The following is a 22,380-nucleotide window of genomic DNA, read 5'->3' on the forward strand; positions in this document are numbered from 1 at the left end:
GGGAATTATTGCTCTGTGCCTTGGCAGTTATGCTATGGGATTCCACGGGGCTCTATTCTATCCCCCATGCTGTTCAACATCTACATGAAACTGCCTGGGGAAGTTATCTGGAGGTGTGGTCTGAGGTGTCATCAATACATGGATGACACCCAGGTCTATCAATCCTTTTCATCAAATCCGAGTAGGCAGTAGCTGTTCCGAATCAGTGCCTGAGCACGGCAATGGATTTGATGAGGGCCAATAAGCTGAGGCCAACTCCAGATAAGGAGATACTCCTAGTGGGTTTTTCATCTTCCTGGATGAGTGATATTCAACCTGTTCTGGTGGGTGGTTGCGCTCCTGCCAAAGGATCAGGTTCATAGTTTGGGAGTGCTTGGACCCAGCATTGCCACTAGAGATGCAGGTGGCCTTGGTGGCATGGAGCATCCTTTATCAGCATAGGCTGATATGCCAACTATAACCCTGTCTGAAGAGAGATAGTCTAGATAGAGTTTTGCATACCCTGTTAACCTCTCAATTAGAGAAGCAGCTGTTTTTAATAGTCTTATTTTTATTGTTTGTAAGGCTTTGTTTTAACTTGCTACACATACCCTGATGGCTTTTTAGTAAATAAGGTGATATATAAATGTTGATAATAAATAATTATTGCAGTGAATTATATGTCAGGCTGCCTTTGAAAGTTTTCCAGAAACTTCAGCAGCAAGATTGTTAACCAGGGCCCTATCTACAAGGGGGGATTTACTCTGGTGCTACTATGCCACATGGACAATTGTGGCACACGGCGTTTCCCCCTGCCCACAGCAACTGCACATTTTCATGCCGTAAAGTCCACATTTTTGCAAAGTCATTCCGTGACAGATTTTCCTGTCACACTGGCTTCAGTGCGGTTTGGGAGTCTGTGTGACCTCAGCTAGCGATACTGCCTTTGGTGTCAGCTGTGGGATGCAGTGCTGATAGAACAAAGTGAAAGCTGTGTCATATCTGGAGGACCGGACCTGTGCATGATCGTGCTTTGTTTTCCCCCAAATGAGCCTTAAAATCAGCACATTGCTGTGGGATGGCATCTGTTCTTTTGAAATCTCTACATCCGCCCTGAAAACAGCCTGCTAAACATGTCTACTCAGAAGTAATTCCCATTGACTTCCACTGAGGTTCCAGCCCTTCACAGCTACAGAGGTATGGAGGAGGGGATAAAAAGAAAAGGGCTGAGCTGGGGGCGGGGAGCTGTTGAATCCTCCTCTTCCTTCCAGGGAAGGGCCTCTGTGGAGCCTGGGACACCACCGCCACCACAGGGAGAGAGGAGCCCCACAGATCCTCCATTGTACCCCCCACTTGGCCCTCATGGCCTGGCTTTGCTGTTGAGCATGCTGCTCTGGGATGCCTGGAGAGAGCAAGGTGCACACATACACTCTCTCCTTTCCCTCGATCAGAGCACTGAGTTCTACTGGACTTAGGAGTGGGCTAAGAGTGTGTGTGGGGAGGAAGCCTATGGTAACTTTTTTTTAGGAAGTTTGTTGATGCTGATAGACTGCACGAACAGTCTGCCATGCAAAAATGGCTCACTCTCTCTCTCTTTTTTTGATACCCTGCATAAACTGGCTGAATGTGCCATGGGAGGAGAAAATCCAATTTCATGAAAATGCAGTTTTAAACAGAATCACATTGGAAAGCATCTCTGTGTAGATGGGGCCCAGGAGTAATCGACATAATCATATTATCCTAACTTTCAAAGCCCTAAACAGCCTGGGTCCTAAAGGATTGTCTCCTCCCACACCAGCCCTCAGAAACCCTCTTCCAGATGCCCCCACCAAATGAGGTGAGGCGAGAGACTACTAATGAGAGGGCCTTTTCACTGAGCATGCTCAGTCCACACAGCCATTTTGGGGTTCTCCCCCCCTTTAGGGTTTTTATTTTTTGCCCTAAAGTTTTGCTTGTACTGCCCTCTTGTGTGTGGATGGTGCTGTTTTAGCTACATAAGGATCTACAGTGTGAGAATGAGGTTCCTACTAGCATGCAGGATACAAGACCCACCAACTTTTTTCTGCTTAGTCCTCTAGACACAGACATTAAGTGCAACAGAATTAATATTTCATTGGCAATGAATGTCACAGAAAGCATGTAGAATCCCTTATTTCAAACATTATATTCTGAACATCACCAACTGTAAACCTCATGACACTGCTTTGGTGTACCAGGGGATGGATTATGAAAGTTTAAGAAGTGAAATCTATTCTTAAAATCTTCAACCAGTTAGGTACAATTATTCTCATTGGGATTAATGGTGCTTGAGTAAGGGAAACAAATGACAGGATTTAGTGCTTGAGAAAATAAAACAGAGAAGAATGTTTGAAACACTGTTAATGTTTTTAGCATACTGAAGAACAGATAACCATTGCCTCTTTTGGAAATAGGTAATAAAGTTAGTTAATAAATGTTGAAGTATAATCTGCTATTAGCTTTTCAAAACACAACCGTTGTTTTGTGTGTTTTTTTACCACTTACTCATGGCAAGGAAAACTTGTACAATCCAATATTCTGCAAAGAATATTCTACCTTCTACCTAGAGTAGTAGGAAAACTGAATAGTACCACATGATGCATTAGTGTTTCTAACTATTCCCAAAGTTTACCAAGTGCATCAAATGCATATCTGTCTGTCTTACCCATTAAAAGCAACATACAAACAAGACATGTATGTTGCTTTTAATGGGTAAGACAGACAGATATGCATTTGATGCACTTGGTAAACTTTGGGAATAGTTAGAAACACTAATGCATCATGTGGTACTATTCAGTTTTCCTACTACTCTAGGTTGTCAACATTAATCTCTGGAAAATGCAAGGGATATATTTACTTACAAAAATTTCCCATTGGTCTTTGTTCCTAGAAGGACACGCTGCTCTGATTCCTCCCGAGATATCAGTCCATGGAACCAAGGCATCTTCAAATGTGCTGTTGTCGCAATCAATTTCTCTAGCTGTGGTTTCTGACTGATAATCGCTTGCTCAAGAGCATGTCCCTGCAAAGTGAACAACATGTGGAAAAGTGTCAGAATATACTATAAACAGTTCTAGATGTTGAGCTAAGCATTGAATGGTTTGGACATATTCAAACTCTCTTGCCTTGTGGAGGTTTGGCAAGTAGGTACTTTTAAAGTTATACCAGATCCACACTTTTCTTTATTAATCAGATGCCAAAAGCAAAACAGAGAAAACTACTACAGAAAGAGAACTAAACTTACATGCAAGTTCCATGTTCGTTTGACATATTCCCTGATGAGATTCTCCTTTAAGTCCTCAAACTGACTTGTCTTTGGTTCCACTCCTGGTGGCCGATTATAAGGTTTCCTGAGTAGGCAAACAAGGCCATCAACTTCATCTGAGTGGTAGTTAATGAGTTCTACAGGACTCCTGTGGGATTTTCCTCCTGTAATTGCATAAGTGCCACTAATTTCCCTCTCAATAGTGTAATGATACACTTTACCATCATGCACCAGGGATAAAGCAAAACCACCTAGATAGTTTCGGCTCTGTCGCAGTAAGTAGAGTCCATTGCTCAGCCCACCTTGTATGAGGTAATCTTCAGCTTCTTCACGTGCAATGTTGCCAAAGAAATAAGTGAGGTGGCTAATAGAATTAGCACTTGCCATTTTTTCTTCAACTTCTTAATTTCTTGCAGTAGTTATTTTATACCTGGAAAGAAAAAAGGAACATATTGGAGAAAAGTAACCTTAGAGGATAAAACAGAATGCATAATACTTTCATACAGTACTGAATGATTTTGCATGCCACCCTGAGGGCCTCCTTTGCAGCCATAAGGTAGGATATATGCCACACAATTATAGCATCTTACATTACCAATGGAATGTGATACTGAAATACCATAGTAGGGTTGGAAGGGGGCTATAAGACCATTGAGTCCAACCCCCTGCTCGAAGCAGGAACCCAAGTCAAAGCAACCCTGACAGATGGCTGTCCAGCTTCATCTTGAATGCTTCCAGTGTGGGAGAGCGCACTACCTCCCTAGGTAATTGGTTCCATTGTCGTATTGCTTTAACAGTCAGGAAGTTTTTCCTGATGTTCAGCCAGAATCTGCCTTCCTGTCACTTGAGCCCATTATTCTGTGCCCTGCACTCTGGGATGATCGAGAAGAGATCCTGGCCTTCCTCTCTGTGACAACCTTTCAAGTACTTGAAGAGTATCCTATCCCCCCTCAGTCTTCTCTTCTCAAGGCTAAACGTGCCCAGTTCTTTCAGTCTCTCTTCATAGGGCTTTGTTTCCAGTCCCCTGATCATCTTCATTGCCCTCCTCTGAACCCTCTCCAGTTTGTCTGCATCCTTCTGAAAGTGTGGTGCCCAGAACTGGATACAGTACTCAAGATGAGGCCTAACCAGTGCTGAGTAGATGGGAACTAGTACTTCCCAGGATTTGGAAGCTATGCTTCTATTAATGCAGCCCAAAAGAGCATTTGCCTTTTTTTGCAGCCACATCACATTGTTGGCTCATATTCAGCTTGTGATCTACAACACTACAACTCTCACTTGTAGCCAAGTATCCCCCATCTTGTAACCGTGCATTTGGTTTCTTTGTCCTAGGTGCAGAACTTGGCATTTATCCCTATTAAATTTCATTCTGTTGTTTATTGCCCAGTGCTCCAGTCTATCCAGGTCACTTTGAATTTTGTTTCTGTCTTCCAAGGGATTAGCTATCCCACCCAATTTTGTGTGATCTGCAGATTTGATCAGCATTCCCTGCACCTCCTCCTCCAAGTCATTAATAAACATATTGAAGAGCACTGGGCCCAGGACTGAGCCCTGCGGTACCCCACTCGTTACCTCTCCCCAGTTTGAGAAGGTCCCATTGATAAGCACTCTTTGAGTCCGATTCTGTAGCCAACTCGATCCACTGGATCGTTGTTTCATCTAGCCCACTTTCAGCTAGTTTGCTCATCAGGATATCATGGGGCAATTTGTCGAAAGCTTTGCTGAAGTCGAGGTATATTATGTCCACAGCATTCCCACTGTCCACAAGGGAGGTTACTTGGTCAAAAAATGAGATTAGATTTGTCTGGCAGGATTTGTTCTTGACAAATCCATGTAGGCTTCAAGTAATCACTGCATTGTTTTCAAGGTGCTTACAGATGGATTGCTTCATAATCTGCTCCAGAATTTTCCCAGGAATTGATGTCAGACTGACTGGTCTGTAGTTCCCAGGTTCCTCCTTTTTACCCTTTTTGAAGATAGGGACCACATTAGCCCTCCTCCAGTCATCTGGCACTTCCCCCATCCTCCATGATTTCTCAAAGATAATAGACAGCAGTTCTGAGAGTTCTTCTGCCAGTTCCTTTATTACTCTAGGATGCAGTTCATCTGGCCCTGGAGATTTGAACTCCTTCAAAGTAATTAGGTGTTCCTTGACCATATGCCTATTGATCTCAAGCTGCAATCCTGCCCCTTCAGCCTGTACTTCGTCTTTGCCAGGGGGGTCATAGACCCTCTTTCGGGAGAAGACTGAGCCAAAGTAGGAATTGAGCATTTCTGCCTTTTCTTTGTCATCTGTTATCATTTTGCCATCCTTATTTAATAGCTGACCCACCATTTCTTTCTTCTGTCTTTTACTATGCACTTAGCTGAAGAAAGCCTTTTTATTGCTTTTAGCATCCCTTGCTAACCTCAGCTCGTTCTCAGCTTTAGCTTTAGACACTATCCCTGCAATTCTGTGCTACCTGTTTGTTCTCTTCCTTTGTAGCTTGGCCTTCCTTCCACTTCCTATATGTGTTGGTTTTTTTCAGGTCATCTCTAAGCGTTTTGTGAAGCCACATTGGCTTCTTCTGTTGTCTTCCACCTTTTCCTTCTTGTTAGAATTGTTTGTAACTGTGCCTTCAGAATTTCCTCTTTTAAGAACTCCCACCCATCTTGGGACTCCTTTTCTCATTAGAGTCGCTTGCCATGGGACCTTACTTACCATTGTTCTGAGTTTATTAAAATTGGCTTTCCTAAAATCCAGGGTACACGTTTGGCTACACTCGGCTTTTGCTTCCTTTAGAAACAAGAACTCAAGTATAACATTCCCCCAGAGTTCCTGTAACTGCTACTTTATCCACTAAGTCATATCTGTTGGTTAGGATCAAGTCAGGGACAGCCTATCCCCTAGTTCCTTCCTCTATTTTCTGTAGGAGGAAGTTATCCACCACACAAGTCAGGAATTTCTTGGAGGGGTCATGTTTTGCAGAATTTGTCTCCCAACAAATATTGGAGAAACTGAAGTCCCCCATTACTACTACATCATGCTTCCTTAAAACATTGGCTATTTGCTTTTCAAAAGTTTCATCCTCGTCTTCTCCTTGGTTGGGTGGCCGGTAGTAGACTCCGACCACCAGGTTCCTTTTGTTCTTTGCTCCATTTATTTTAACCCAGATGCTCTTGATGGGGCTACCAAGCTCATTCTCCTGTATTTCTGTGCAGAGACATGTATTTTTAAGGTTTAGCGAAACTCCACCTCCCTTTCTGTTCCTCCTGTTCTTTTTGAACAAGTTATATCCTTCAATTATTGTATTCAGTCATGGCAGTCATCCCACCAAGTCTCAGTTACACCGATCAAGTCATTTCCCTCTTGTATTAAGAGTTCAAGTTCGTTCTGTTTGTTTCCCATACTCTGGGCATTAGTATATAGACATCGAAGACCATGTGCTTTATAGTCTGGCTTTCTTCTTACATGTGTCTGAAGACTATTACTGGAAACTATTCGAGCTGTTCTCTCCATTGTGGTGAATTGTTACCCCCAACTTTACATCTCCCTCCCCCATAGGATTCAGTTTAAAGCTCTCCTGATGAAGTTTTTCATGCTGTGGCCAACCACATTCTTCCCAGCCTTTGTGAGGTGCAACCCATCCCTTGCCAACAGCCCATCTTCCAGAAAGTATAGCCCGTGGTCCCAGAATCCAAATCTCTCGCATTGGCACCACCTTCGTAACCAGTCATTCACCCGGAGTATTTTTCTTTCCATTTCTATCCCTCTTCTAACTACTGGAAGGATGGATGAGAAAACTATCTGGGCCCCAAAGTTTGAGTTTCCTTCCCAAAGCTTCAAAGTCTGACATGATCCGTGAAGTAGTACTTTGTGGGCTATCACACGCCTCGATGATCTGTTGAAATGAGCCCATTTAGAGAAAGAGCCACAGTTCTGACTGTTCTCTTACAAACCTGATTGTTGTTACTGTCATGAGCTCACTTGGGCCGGATTTTTTTCCAAGTAATAGGTGAAACAAACTGGAAAAATACACTCTTAATTTTAAGGAAAGTTCATTACAGTAAGCTATTGAACTAACTCTTGCTCAGGGGTGTGAAATGTGTGGCCCTCTAGCTATCGGTGGACTGCAACTCCCATCAGCACCAGCCAGCCTAGCCAATGGTGAGGGATAATAGGAGATGCAATCCAATAACATCTGGACAGCCACACATTCCTCATTCCTGCCCTTGATGGTGTGAAAGATACAACTTAAACCTGAAAACAGAAAAGTAACTCAGATCTGACAGGTTTAGTCTTATTCCAGTTCGAAACAGTTGGAGGTGGTGCTTAAGGTAGGCTAACTGCATATGTAGAATTAACCCAATAAATTTTACATTATCACCATCCCTATATTATAGGTGTGTGGCTGAGTCTGAGAGACAGTGGCTTGCCTGAGGTCACGTAGCCAGTTCATAGCTGAGCAGATTTCAATCAGGGACTTCCTGGCTCACAGTCTTAGCCATTTCACTGTTCAATTACTTGCATGCGAATGCAAGCAAAGAGTTGGCCTACACTGTTGCTTACAGCTCAAACATATATGCTATTGGTTTGGTAGGCTTGTCACCACCAATTCAACTTCCTTTTTAATCTTTCTAAATGCTGAATTAAAAGCAAACTCTGTGTTTACTTATAATTCTGTAGTATGGCCTGTGCCATGCCCCAAAACCTGTTTCTAGGCTCTGTTATGTCTGTTCTCCTCCACTACCCCTTCTGATCTAGGTTTTTCTAGATTGTAATGCTCTTAGATCATCCCGTTTAAAATTATTATTTTAATCTTACACAGGAAGCCACAAATGCTCGGCTCTTCAGCACTTAAGCGTATGTACATTGTCTAACCTGTGTTTCTGTTTCCTCCTGTGGCTAGTGGACATTCAAAGGTTGCCTGCTTTAACTAAAACTAATCTTTAGTCAGTGTGCAGAGGACTGAATGATAGAAGAGAGACATAAGCATAGAACTTTTGATGTTTGAGGCACCCCTCCCTCAGAAAAAACCAAAATGTAATAAAACACTCTTAGGTGTAACTTCGGAATGATATGTTCTAGAGAATGCTAATTATTAATATATATTTAAAGTATTTTGCCCCACTCTTCAGCTAAAAAGGCTCCTAGAGTGGCTTATAAATATCAGAAGTTAAGACAGTCCCTGCCCTCAGGCATAAAATCTAAAACATGTGACATGCAAGGAAAAAGGGAAAGGAAGGGAAGAGGAATAAAGAAACCTCAGGCACCAGTTCTTAAAAGTTCTTATAACAACCATCTGGGATGTAAATAGTTTAGGTACCCTAATGGTATGGCTGCCACTAAGTGAAAAATGAGGGAGGCTAAAGGGAGCAGGTCTCTCAGCATGAGCAATGGAATAGCCTTGCTTTTATTTTCTCCCTCTGCTTCACAGCCTGATGGAAGACGAGCATAAGACCTGTACCTTTTTTAAAGTCAGGAAAAATAGCACCAGCCTGGCTAAAACATCCTGATTCCGAAGACACAATTCTTTCTTGACCCTTATATTACTGGAATATTTCAGACTTTTAGTGTCTGCTCTTCCTTTTCCTCTCAAAGTGTTCTGCTAAAGAAGAACTCTGTTGACTGGAATCTAGTTACTTGAGACATAAAACAGCAAGTTACTAACTTCAGCCATCTTCCTGTGAAGCAATTAGTGCAGCTCCTCTATACTGTGCAAGCTGCAGACCTTAATGGCTAACACTATACCACCAAATGGCGATGTTGAAACAGCTCAGTGGTTATTACAAGCCAACCTGACTACTTATTAACTTACATAGTGCCCCATGAAATATTATGCTCAGAAACAGGGATGTTTTTTTGTTTTGTTTTTTGCAAACTTCCTTTAATTTTTTTATTATATGCAGCTATGATAGCTGCACTGTTGATTCTTTTTTATACGTAAACAAGCATTTGAACTGCAGGGACAAGAACAACCACAATATTGTGTGGAGACACATTGCATCATATGTAACGTAACGCACAACGAAGAACCAAATGATGTACTTTTTGTGAGCTATATAACAAGAAATACAGCTATTCAAGTGAAGCATTCCTTACGGTGATCTCACATAGTCAGATTTTTTTATTAATATAACAAAAGGATAAAAAGAACTATTCTACTTCTTTTAGGTTGAGAAACAAGGTCCAACCTCTTTGGGTTTGACAAACTACCAGTTAGCAATTTTCTGTTAAAATCCTGCTGGGCATATTTCATCTTCTTAACATCTGTGAACTTCAAAGCAAGTCTTTCTATACAGACACACATATGCTGAAAAGTATACAACACAGATATGACAGTTTAACAGAAACATTACATTCATATGTGATGTTAAATATCATTACTGTATTCATTGTTGCTCTAGTCATAACCTTTCCCCTCCACCGATGTCTTTTCTTTATGCCCATTTCTTTTCTTAACGGCTTCAATCAATTGAAGTCAATGGGACATGCACAGGACTGTACTGTTATACAGTAAGGTCTTTGGCACAGCTTACGTAGTTCATGTAACTATTACTTAACAAAGGTGAAAGTTAATGAAGGATATATCAATGTGAACCATCAAAGTATATTTACAGAAGAAAACATGATAAAGGAACTAATTCAGAATGAGACATAATTGCCGAGCTCCCAGTTATCAGAGTTCTTCTCCTGCAAAACTGAGAAGGAAATGAAGAATAGATCTTCCTTCTCCCCCAGTTCAACTTGAAGATCAAGGAAGGTATGTGAGCCTGAAAAAAGGGAGAAGAATAGAGGAATCTGTCCAATAAAACAGGCTTACAAATAAATCTACAAAAAACACTTAGGACACAATCCTATGCATGTTTAGACAGAAAGAATTCCTCAACTGCCAGCCAGCAAAAGCACATAAAAGAGCCAACAGTTTCAATTGTGTAGGAAATTTTTCAAGTCTTAGCAGGCCACTGTAATGGTTTGCTGTGCCACAACTGCCTCTTGAGGTGGGCCAGCTGTGCATGCTTCTATCTGATCAGTAGGATGCTATCGCCCCCTCTTTTCCCTTTAACCCTGGGGTCATGAAGAGTCGGACACGACTGAACAACAACAACAAGGGGAACTCCAGAGCTATGAACTAATTATGTGCTTGGGGGAAGGTAGTGACCAGCTGAAACCTCTCATTATGGGCAGGCAGCCTGCTTTCCCTCTTACTTCCCTGTAGGGACAAATAAGTAAATGTGGGGAGATTGGCCTGAGTAGCTAGGCAGGTGGGGAGAGAAACTTCTCTTGGAATCACAAGAAGCTCACAGTGAAACCTCTAGTTCAAAGTGAAAGAAGATTCATTAAAAGAATCTCAGAAGGGACAAGAAGGGAAAGCAGGGTGGTACTTGAAAGAAGACATAGTAAAAAAGAAAAGAAAAGCCTGTTAACCCATGCTAAATGCTTTGAGGTAAAATGCTCACAAAGCAGGGGTCTCCTGGAGAGTTGCATCATGCACAACATCTGTGGAAGATGATTAGAGAGACTGGAGTGACAAAGGAATAAAGAACCATATTCCAATTTTATTACATTTGACTGTGAAGGGAAGGGAAGGGCTGACTCCCTAACAGGTTTCACAAATCAGAGAAGTGATATAGAGCATCTCTACACCAGCCTAAAATCCTGCATTTAAAACGGGGCTTTCTGCTTCCACTTTAAATGCAGCATGACAACAACGCCCTTTTTCATGCGCTTCTTTTCCCCCTCCTTCTCCCTGACTTCCGTATCTTTCATTGATCATGCTCCTCTTGGGGCTTTTCCTCTTTTCATGGAGGGAACTCAAATGGAACACAATGGTAATTTGGTAGTTCATTATCTGCAATCTTTTAAAAAATGGAACAAAGGGCATTTAGTGCAGGAGATGCCTTGGAGGTTCATGGCATCATCTAAAGAGCCCGCAAACTTGATTTAGCCATCTCAACAGCAGGTTAAAAGCTCCGTGTGAAGGAGCACATAAAAGCAGGGAGATCCTCCTCCCACCTTTTAGGTCTAGGTAGACTATCAAGCCCCTTCATGGATCACTGCCTTGTTGTGGCGAAGGGGCTTGCATAACTCAGTGAAGCCATAAGCTATGCCGTGCAGGGCCACCCAAGACGGACAGGTCATGGCAGAGAGTTCTGACAAAATGTGGTCCACTGGAGAAGGAAATGGCAACCCACTCCAGTATTCTTGCCAAGAAAACCCCATGGAACGTATCACAAGGCTAAAAGAGATGACGCCGGAAGATGAGCCCCTCAGGTCGGAAGGTGTCCAATATGCTACTGGGGAAGAGCAGAGGGTATTTCCAAGTAGCGCCAGAAAGAGTGAAGCGGCTGGGCCAAACCCGAAAGGACACTCAGCTGTGGATGTGTCTGGTGGTGAAAAGAAAATCCGATGCTGTCAAGAACAATATTGTTTAGGAACCTGGAATGTCAGATCAATGAATCAACGTAAGCTGGAGGTGGTCAAACATGAGATGGCAAGATTGAACATCGACATCTTGGGAATCAGTGAACTAAAATGGACAGGCATGGGCGAATTTAATTCAGGTGACCATCATATCTACTATTGTGGGCAAGAATCCCTTAGAAGAAATGGAGTAGCACTCATAGTTAACAAAAGGGTGGGAAAAGCAGTACTGGGGTACAATCTTAAAAATGATAGAATGATCTCAGTACAAATCCAAGGCAAACCATTCAACATCACAGTAATTCAAGTCTATGCCCCTACCACTGAGGCCGAAGAAGCTGAGGTTGATCGGTTCTATGAAGACCTACAACACCTTCTAGAACTAACACCAAAAAAAGATGTCCTCTTCATCATAGGGGATTGGAATGCGAAAGTAGGAAGTCAAGAAATCACCAGGATAATAGGCAGGCATGGCCTTGGTGTACAAAATGAAGCAGGACAAAAGCTAATAGAGTTTTGCCAAGAGAAAATGCTGATCATAGCAAACACTCTTTTCCAACAGCACAAGAGGTGACTCTACACATGGACATCACCAGATGGTCAATATCGAAATCAGATTGATTATGTCCTTTGCAGCCAAAGATGGAGAAGCTCCATACAGCCAGTAAAAACAAGACCTGGAGCTGACTGTGCCTCATATCATGAGCTGCTTCTTGCAAAATTTCGGCTTAAATTGAAGAACGTCGGGAAAACCACTAAACCATTCAGGTATGACCTCAATCATATCCCTGATGAATATACAGTGGAGGTGAGGAATAGATTTCAGGGATTAGACCTGATAGACAGAGTGCCTGAGGAACTATGGACAGAGGTCCGTAACATTGTTCAGGAGGCAGCAACGAAATCCATCCCCAAGAAAAAGAAATGCAAGAAAGCAAAGTGGCTGTCTGAGGAGGCTTTACAAGTAGCTGAGGAAAGAAGGGAAGCGAAAAGCAAGGGAGAAAGGGGAAGATATACCCAACTGAATGCAGAGTTCCAGAGAATAGCAAGGAGAGACAAGAAGGCCTTCTTAAATGAACAATGCAAAGAAATCGAGGAAAACAACAGAATGGGAAAGACTAGAGATCTCTTCAAGAAAATTGGAGATCTCAAGGGAACGTTTTGTGCAAAGACGGGCATGATAAAGGACAAAGAAGGCAGGGACCTAACAGAAGCAGATGAGATTAAGAAGAGGTGGCAAGAATACACAGAAGAACTATACAGGAAAGATCTGAATGTCCCTGATAGCCATGATAGTGCGGTCACTGAACTTGAGCCGGACATCCTCGAGAGTGAAGTCAAGTGGGCCTTAGGAAGCATTAGTAACAACAAAGCTAGCGGAGATGACAGTATTCCAGCTGAGCTATTTAAAATCCTAAAAGTTGATGCTGTTAAAGTGCTGCATTCAATATGCCAACAAATCTGGAACACTCAACAGTGGCCACAAGACTGGAAAAGGTCAGTTTACATTCCAATTCCAAAGAAGGGCAACGCCAAAGAGTGTTCAAACTACCGCACAATTGCGCTCATTTCACATGCCAGCAAGGTGATGCTCAAAATCCTACAAGCTAGGCTTCAGCAGTATGCGAACCGAGAACTACTGGAAGTACAAGATGGGTTTCGAAGAGGCAGAGGAACTAGAGATCAAATCGCCAACATTCGCTGCATCATGGAGAAAGCAAGAGAATTCCAGAAAAACATCTATTTCTGCTTCATTGACTACGCTAAAGCCTTTGATTGTGTGGATCACAACAAACTGTGGCAAATTCTTAAAGTGATGGGAGTACCAGACCACCTTACCTGTCTCCTGAGAAACCTGTACGAGGGTCAAGAAGCAACAGTAAGAACCAGACATGGAACAACCGATTGGTTCAAAATTGGGAAAGGAGTATGACAAGGCTGCATATTGTCACCCTGCTTATTTAACTTATATGCAGAATACATCATGAGAAAAGCCGGGTTGGATGAATCACAGGTCGGAATTAAGATTGCTGGGAGAATTATCAACAACCTCCGATATGCAGACGATACCACCCTAATGGCAGAAAGCGAAGAGGATCTAAAGAGCCTCCTGTTGCGGGTGAAAGAGGAGAGTGCAAAAGCTGGTTTGAAACTCAACATTAAAAAAACGAAGATCATGGCATCTGGCCCCATCACTTCCTGGCATATAGAAGGGGAAGAAATGGAAGCAGTGACAGATTTTACTTTCTTGGGCTCCAAGATCACCGCAGACGGTGACTGTAGCCATGAAATTAAAAGACGCTTGCTCCTTGGGAGGAAAGCTATGGCAAACCTAGACAGCATAGTAAGAAGCAGAGACATCACCTTGCCGACAAAGGTCCGTCTAATCAAAGCTATGGTTTTCCCAATAGTAATGTATGGTTGTGAGAGCTGGACTATAAGGAAGGCTGAGCGCCGAAGAATTGATGCTTTCGAACTGTGGTGCTGGAGAAGACTCTTACGAGTCCCCTGGACTGCAAGGAGGTCAAATCAGTCCATCCTAAAGGAAATCAACCCTGACTGCTCATTGGAAGGACAGATGCTGAAGCTGAAGCTCCAATATTTTGGCCACCTAATGCGAAGAGAAAACTCCCTGGAAAAGACCCTGATGCTGGGAAAGACTGAAGGCAAAAGGAGAAGGGGACGGCAGAGGATGAGATGGCTAGATAGCATCACTGATGCAATGAATATGAACTTGAGCACGCTCCGGGAGAGAGCGCAGGACAGGAAGGCCTGGCATGCTATGGTCCATGGGGTCGCGAAGAGTCGGACACAACTGAACGACTGAACAACAACAGACTATCAAGATCTTAATTATAAAGGAGATGGCTTTAGCTATCTTTGGCTGACTGGATACATCAAAAGGCTTCCTTTTTGTGGATCTGGAAGCCCAGGTAAATATGCGTGCTATTCCAAGTGGCTATGGATGCCATTATCTGGGTGAAGGATGCTTATACCTTTAAAGAAATAGACAGTGAAGGGCAGATCTGCATCAGAAAAGCTATTTACATAAGCCTCCTATGTGACAGATACAAAGGAAGCCATGGCTATGGAGTGTTAACCCACAAAACAGGTAAACCTGCAAGGCAGACGTCTGAAGATTTTTTTAAGCCATATATTTACAGCAAACCTAAACACTGGCTGCCAGTAGCTTTCGTAAATGTAAGGATTTCACCAACCTAGTAACATTACTTTGCATTCAGATCAGTATAGTATGTGCAAACTCAGGAGAATCAGGTTAAGTCAAGTCTTCTTAATCGAATTAGATGCAAGTGTATGTTTCACTCATCTATTAAGGAGAGTTACATGCAGGCTCATGAAGTTAGGAAATGTTTCATGAGAAAGCTATGTAGCATTTGTGAAGGAAACACTGCAACTATTTAACGATATGCAATTTGGGGAGAGAAAGTGAAGTAAAAAATGAAACTGAAAAGAAAATTACCTAAGCATACAAGGGCTAGAGGCCTGGATCCAAAGAACCACAGCTCTAGTTCTACATACTCAAGCGTACTTTGGACTTGTGTTTCCTGAACATCAGTCCCTCCTTTGGATGTGGCAAAGTTCTTTCAAAACTGAGGGGTGTTTTAGAAACAAATTTGTGATATAGAGATTTGCAATTCAAAATAAGAAGTTAAAGCTTTTACTGAGAATGCCTGAGCCCTTGGGCACACCAAAAACAGATTATGAGGAACAAAAAGGCACTAATACTAGAGCTAGTGAAGCAATATGCAAAAATGTAAAGCTCAGCTGTGGATTTTTTTACAAGTCAAATTGTAAGAAGAGATCATCTAAAAATAACTGTAATTGTTTATCCAATGACCTGAATACTTTCAGTATAAGTGAGGAAATTCTTTTTAAGTATACCAATGTAGCACATTTCCAGTTGGATCTGAACTTTTAGACAAGAGGAAGGATGCAATGTGTAGATTATGATGTAAACTAGAAAAGAAAGCTTAGATAAGCACCAACTCAATATTTCACACAAATTTGAACCAAACAAAATTCAAGGCAATACTTAACAAGAAATGTTAATTAAAAAGGTAAAGGTGTCCCCAGCCAGTCGGGTGGCGCTCATCTCCATTTCTAAGCCGAAGAGCCAGCGCTGTCCAAAGACACTTCCGTGGTCATGTGGCCGGCATGACTGAACACCCAGGTGCACGGAACGCTGTTACCTTTCCCACCGAAGCGGTACCTATTTATCTACTTGCAATTTCTTGCTTTCGAACTGCTAGGTTGGCAGGAGCTGTGACTGAAGACAGGAGCTCATTCTGTCACGCAGCACTCGGGTCTCGAACTGCTGTCCTGCCGACCTTCCGGTCTGCTGTTTAGCGTCTTAACCACTAAGCCACCGCGGTCCTTAAAATAACCCCTAGAGGGATGCCGTTTACTCTGGCGTTTTCATGGCAGACTATAGTGGGGTGGTTTGCCATTGCCTTCCCCAGTCGTGACTATCTTTCCCCCCAGCAAGCTGGATACTTGTTTTACCGACCTCGGAAGGATGGAAAGCTGAGTTGACCTGAGCCAGCTACCTGGGACCCAGCTTCTGCTGGGATCGAACTCAGGTCGTGGGGAGAGTTTCAGTTGCAATACTGCCGCCTACCACTCTGCACCACACAAGGCTCAAATGTTAATTAGTAAGAGTCAAATGATCTTACAAATTTGGGTTCACTCATTTGTAGAGGTTTATATGAGGAAGGAAAAAGAGAATCTCTCTCTGTATTTTCTTGCACGCATGCACACGCACACACTCCTCAGGTTCTCTTATATATGTATTAAAATAGCCTAGAAATATCTAATTATTTTGCAACTTGAAATATCAGTCTGGTGATACATATACATGTTCATGCTGACATAGGAAACTAGGGCAAGATACTATGTTAGTCTGAAAATCTTTAAATTCTCTTAAGCCAAGAAAAAATGTTTGAACGTCACTAAATGTAACTAAAGGCTCAGTCACATGAGCCAGCGTGCTGAAAAGCCAGTGGCAAGGGCAGCAATCCCAGAACTTGACTCCAGCACCTTGCACATTACTTTATATTCTACTGCTGCTTAAACCCCAGCCTCCAAGCAGCAATATGTGGCTCAAGAATAATTCTTCTTGCTTGGACTGGTGAAGCAGAGAGAGGGCTCACTCTCTAGTCTGGCATCCTAGGGAGCCAAAGAAGCTGTGGCAGCATATCTAGAGTTGCAAATTCCATGACAAACAGCAACAGCAGATCTCAGTATATGACTACATTTCAGCTGTCAGTACTTGTGCATCTGCAAGTTGCACTCATCCACAGTACTAATGTCCCAGATAAATTAGTTTGGTGGCACTCGCTATTGTCCTGGAAAGAAGCAAAGCGATAGTAAATAAGTACTCACCGAACAATCTTGATGTGGTCTGATGAGATGTGCCAGAGAGATGCATCCAATGCTCTGCTGGAACACAAGCAGCCAGTATACTGCTTTTCTTCTGGCAGAACTCAGACATTTTATTCTTCCCTCAAAAAAATAGTTAGGCCAGCCTGAAGCTGGTGTAGGCTGGGGGCTCAATCCTGAGACTTCACTGGGACATTGAGGATTTCAGGGCCTTTCACTAGCTACCACTGGCTGTAGCCTTACACCCACAGAGATTTCTCTCTCCACAGCATCCTAGCACCCTGCAGGCAGTGGATCTGTATGAGTCTCCCTAAGAAAAGCAAAATGACTCTTTTAAAAAGTGGAGATTTTTCAGTTATCTTTCAGCAGCAATTGCCTTCTCAGGCACCCTATATTAATTGGGGGAAAGAGGCAACAATGCTAGACCAGTGACATTGGACTGGAAGAGGTAAATACAGGGAAGTACATGCACTTGCTATGGAAAGCTACTGCAACTCACGAGCAACACTCTGAAAATTATTATCTTACAATGCAATCCTATGTATGTCTACTCAGAAATAATTCCCATTGAATTCAGTGGGGTTTTCTCCTAGGTAAGTGGGTATAGCATTGGAGCCATAGATGTATGTATATGTAAGGAAGGATAAAAAAAAAGGTAAAGGTGTCCCCAACCAGTCGTGTCCAACTCCAGGGTGCGGTGCTCATTTCCATTTCTAAGCCGAAGAGCCAGCGCTGTCTGAAGATGCTTCCGTGGTCATGTGGCCGGCAAAGCTTACTTCTACACTGCCCAGACTGCAAGTTAACTCTCATCTTAAGTACAGAAAGGCAAATGATAGGTCTTGAAGCCATAGAAATTTGCCTAACTTACGTACTGAACTTGTTCACAGGCACATCAGAAAGTAATACAAATGGAAAAAATAATATGCCTATAAAACAGGTAGCATTGCTCTTTTCCTTTTTTCTTTTGCATTTTCATAACAGTGTTCATATGTTATCTCTGATTGCAAACAAGTGGATATTCAAGCCTGGATATTCAAGCCTTTATTAGATATGTCTACTTGTGTCAATTAAATAGATGCTGCTCCAGGCTTATGAGAATCACACCGCCTTTATCAATTTTGAGAAAAGCTGCTTCCTGTGTTTCTCTGAAAATGTGTCCCTATGACCATAGCAGAACTAGTGACAGCACTATATTACTTTAAGGTTATTTGATCTTTCCCTGGTGAAAACAATAGCCTAGTCAGTTAGTTTAAAAAACAGTTTTCACTTGTTCATACTACAGTTTCTTATTTTAAAAGAAAATACTTATTTGTAAAGACTCTTAAATTGTCAAACAAAAATTCAAAGAATCATAGGATAACTGTGGACAGTAACAAAAATAAAATAATTGGAGTATATACACAAGGTAAACATGAAACAAAACCTATACCCATGTACAATAAAATCAGGGAGGCTCACCTGACACCTACTTTGTAATCATTTCTGTCTGTGGATCTGTGTGTGGGGGGGTTTATTATTGTGATTATATATATTCCCATTGGGTAAGCTAACTGGATGAAGGACTGCTGTGACCCAAAACAACTCTGTTTAAAAGTAACAAAAATACATAAAGCATTGCCAGACCAGACTTTAGCCCTGCTTCAATGTTATATAAACATGAAGGAGCAGAACACGATTGTGTGTGTTTGACCTTCACGTACTCATTAAAGTTGGAAATAGTCCTGTGTGTACAACTGTAAATACAGAGGGTGCTTACTGAACTTATTCCCCACAATTTGGGGGCACAGTCCATACAGTAGAAATGTATTAGAATATAAGGCAATTAAAGATGTGTACTCTGGCCCTCAGTTCCTAGAGGCAAGAGGTTTTCTCTTTGGTGAAAAGTTGTAGATTACTCCACCAAAAGTTAATAATAATTAAGCCACACTGATAGCAATGGAATGGGATGTTAGTTATGACTCAAGTCCCATTAATTTCTATAGGATTTATTTACTAATACATTTTGCTGGATCTGCACAGGGTATTATTACCTTGCTTTCTCTCTCAGCTTTTTAATAGTACCTCTTTCACTCATGCCAGCAAAGTGTTGCAGTTTTGGAATATTATAAAAGTAAAAGCTGTATTTAAAGAAATTATGTAATTAGAAGTTTGTGACTGATGGTCAACCCCACATAACTACCAAATTTGTTCATCTCTGATGCTGTAATAGCACATTACTAGTTGCACTATCTGGCTATGAATGTAGCAAGTTCTGAATGGTCTTTCCCCCACACTAGTTTGGTTCTAGCCTGCCCAGGAAATTTCCTTCAGAACAGTCTACTCTGTATAGAAATAGATCTTTCTAACCCTACCACTGCTAAGTATGCTAAATATCTTCAATAAGTACGGCAATACAGTGTTTAAAATGTTTCTGTACTTACTAATGTTTTCATATGCATAATTTTATAATAAGTATCTTCCTTGTACAATGTTAACTCTTTCTTTTTCTTTTCATATTGTACCCTTTATCTCCAGGATTCATGCCAACTTAAGCTAAATAGTTCTCCTAAATGGTTCATGAGCAGTGCTGGATACATTTTATACTATTTTTGCCAAAGTGAAACAAAACTCATTCTGCTATACAAAAGACACACAAGGCAAAAATGAAGTACTATTAATTTGTTAGCAATATTTATAATGCCTGGTATTAAAAGTTGTTTTTCCTTTCACTTTTTCCTGCAGTTCTTGTAATTTGCTAATTGGTTTTCTGTCACTCTTTAACTCACAACTTTTACAGATGAAGCAGAGAGTCATGTGACTAGCTTTTTCAGTTTTGAAATGCAGTTACAATAAATGCTAGCAATTCAGTTAGAAGAGCAGAACTGGGCATCTAGCGCCAAAATGGACAAAGTGAACACGAAAAACAGTGTAACATTTTTTGGAAGGCACAACTGTGAAGTTTGCAAAATGTATCTGGTCTAAGCCTTAAATCACAGTTGTTAGGGTTTGCACTTGAAAGTCTAAGAATTTTTTTAAGTTATCATCTTTCTAGTTCCCTACTTTGATGTCAAATGAGACATTCAGGAACATCCACCAGCCTACCAAATTTACTTTGGGTTTCTGCATAACACCAGCCATGAGTCATAATGAACTCGCACTACACAATAGTTTAGTGGTACAGGACAGAAAAGCAAGGGGCCCAGAAAACACTATTTGGATTGCAACTTCCAGGACAGCAGTAACATGTGGAGGGATTAGCTGTAAAAGAGACAAACTGAAGGGAATGGAGGCAGAATAAATAAAAAAGGAGCAGACAAGCATATAAAAGGGACTGATGAAAATTGGAACCCCTTCTGAGATTGCTGGTGGATGCCAGAGCCCAAGGCTGTGAAACTAGGTTTCCTAACCAAGCCTAATCTCCAATTCCCCGCTAGATAAGAGTTTGGAGTTCCAGAGCTTGGTGGACCTTCTTGACATATTCTGCCTAGCCTCAGTGTTTGAAGCTTGACAATTCTTAACAACCCATACCTTATACTCATCCCCAGCCAGCTTTCCTTGCCATCGTGCTCAGCGAAGTCTCAAACAAACTTCCTGACTTTTTTTGCCACATAACAAGGACCATCTAGTTACTCACTGTTACAGTAAAGCCATCCATATGCAACCCCTTTAAGCTGTTTCACTGCAATGTGGGTCAAGGTACTAAAACAAGGCAACAACTAAGGGAAAAACAAACAGGGTATACTAAAAAGAACACAATTCTGCATGTTAAATACTACTTCCCACTTCAGTTCTGAAAAAAGAGTTTCGAAGTTTGCCTTTAGTAACGTTTACAATGTAGCTTTCACTTCAGTTTTGTCACTCACTATAAGGAGACAAATAAGCATTCATGTAATACATCTTCACATTAAAAAGTGACATAAAGCACATCTATGTAATATTCATGCTCTAATCACTTTTTAAACATTATTATACTATCATTCTAAAATCTGGGTCTGGCAAATCAAATCCTGTCAGGAGTATCTATTGTTTATGTTTTGTTGAATTTTGTTTGTTCCAACATGTAACACCTTTCTGTCCCAATATTTCCCTATATCACATCCACTGTTCTCCCCTGATTCCTCCCTCCCACCCAAGAAAGAGAAAGGAACAAGAACAAACAGGGGAAATCTTTTATACACAGCAATGATGGTTTCTGTAACACATCCTCATGAAGTACTTTAAATAATGATTCATTTATGGACCTCATCGTGCAACAAACATCAATCTGCCTATGGAAATGAGTAGCACACAGAAGACTCCAAAGGTATTAAACATTGTAAGGATGAATATAAACTGATGAATGACGCATCAGCAATCATTAGAGAAAAATAATGTCTTAAGTAGTGTGCAAAAATAGTTCAAATTAAGGAATCTGAATTAGGCCTCGACCACCTGATGCTGAAGTCAGGCCCTGCAACAGTGGAAAGAAGCCACAACAACTCTTTATTCTGTGGGGCTTTAAGTTATCTCTCTCCACTGCATTACATAGGGCCATTCCAATAAAACAGTAAGGAGGGATATTGTGGAAAAAACAGAAAACATTTTAAGGACGGATAATTGACAGGCATGCAAGTCATCGGACTACAATATAATGTTTAAGTTGAATTAAAGGAATAATACCCGAAGTGCAAAATTTCTCTTGCTTACAGAATGAAATAAATAATAATTAACTTTTTGGAACAGCATAACTGTGTGTAATATTATTTAGCTGTAAGATTAATGTGTTATTCTCATTTAAAGGGCATGTTTCAATTGTCCATAGTTTAGAAATGTTTTACAGTGCAATCCTCGTGTGTATACACACACACACATACAGAGAGAGAGAGAGAGAGAAGTAATGGGACTAACTCCTGAGTAAGTATACATTAGAATGCAAACAATTTAGGCTACAATCCAAAACTTTTAGGCTTCAATCCTAAAGATTGGGAGTCAGCTTCATTGAACTCAATGGTGCCTATTTCTGAGTAGTCCTGCCTAGGTTTGCGCCATTATTTACTCGTTCTTTATGCATGCATCCCAGTCTTCCTCTGGAAAGCTCAGAACACTCTCCCATCAAAGCTCTAGCCAAGCTAGGACCTGCTTAGTGTTAACAATATAGATTTTGTCCCTCCCATCAGAAGTGTTCTGATTCTTGAGCTCAGTTTTATGCTGACTAGGGATAAAAGAAATAATGATATTCATCCTCATCCAGTAAGGAAGATCTGCATGCAAGATGTCTACACCAGATCCCTTGATGGATTGGAAATCATAAACAATGGATTGAATCCAGAATCTGCCTTCCATGAGAGGAATGGCT

The 22,380-nt window shown here is 41.5% G+C and overlaps 1 protein-coding gene across 2 annotated transcripts in view; it reads right to left on the bottom strand.

Annotated features, from left to right (window-relative positions):
- SYK (spleen associated tyrosine kinase) overlaps positions 1 to 22,380 on the bottom strand; it is a 63,857-nt gene that overhangs the window by 38,538 nt on the left and 2,939 nt on the right. For both annotated transcript variants that reach the window (XM_084834039.1, XM_084834038.1), the window contains exons 2-3: positions 3,242 to 3,692; positions 2,859 to 3,019 (exon numbers count right to left, since the gene is read on the bottom strand). In XM_084834039.1, the coding sequence (XP_084690165.1) occupies positions 2,859 to 3,019; positions 3,242 to 3,649 (569 nt within the window). In that variant the 5' untranslated portion in view covers positions 3,650 to 3,692. The remainder of the gene's footprint in view (positions 1 to 2,858; positions 3,020 to 3,241; positions 3,693 to 22,380) is intronic.

The sequence above is a fragment of the Heloderma suspectum genome, chromosome 2 (assembly GCF_057233095.1).
Source record: "Heloderma suspectum isolate Gila_16-S chromosome 2, 16-S_ref, whole genome shotgun sequence".
Taxonomy (NCBI): domain Eukaryota; kingdom Metazoa; phylum Chordata; class Lepidosauria; order Squamata; family Helodermatidae; genus Heloderma; species Heloderma suspectum.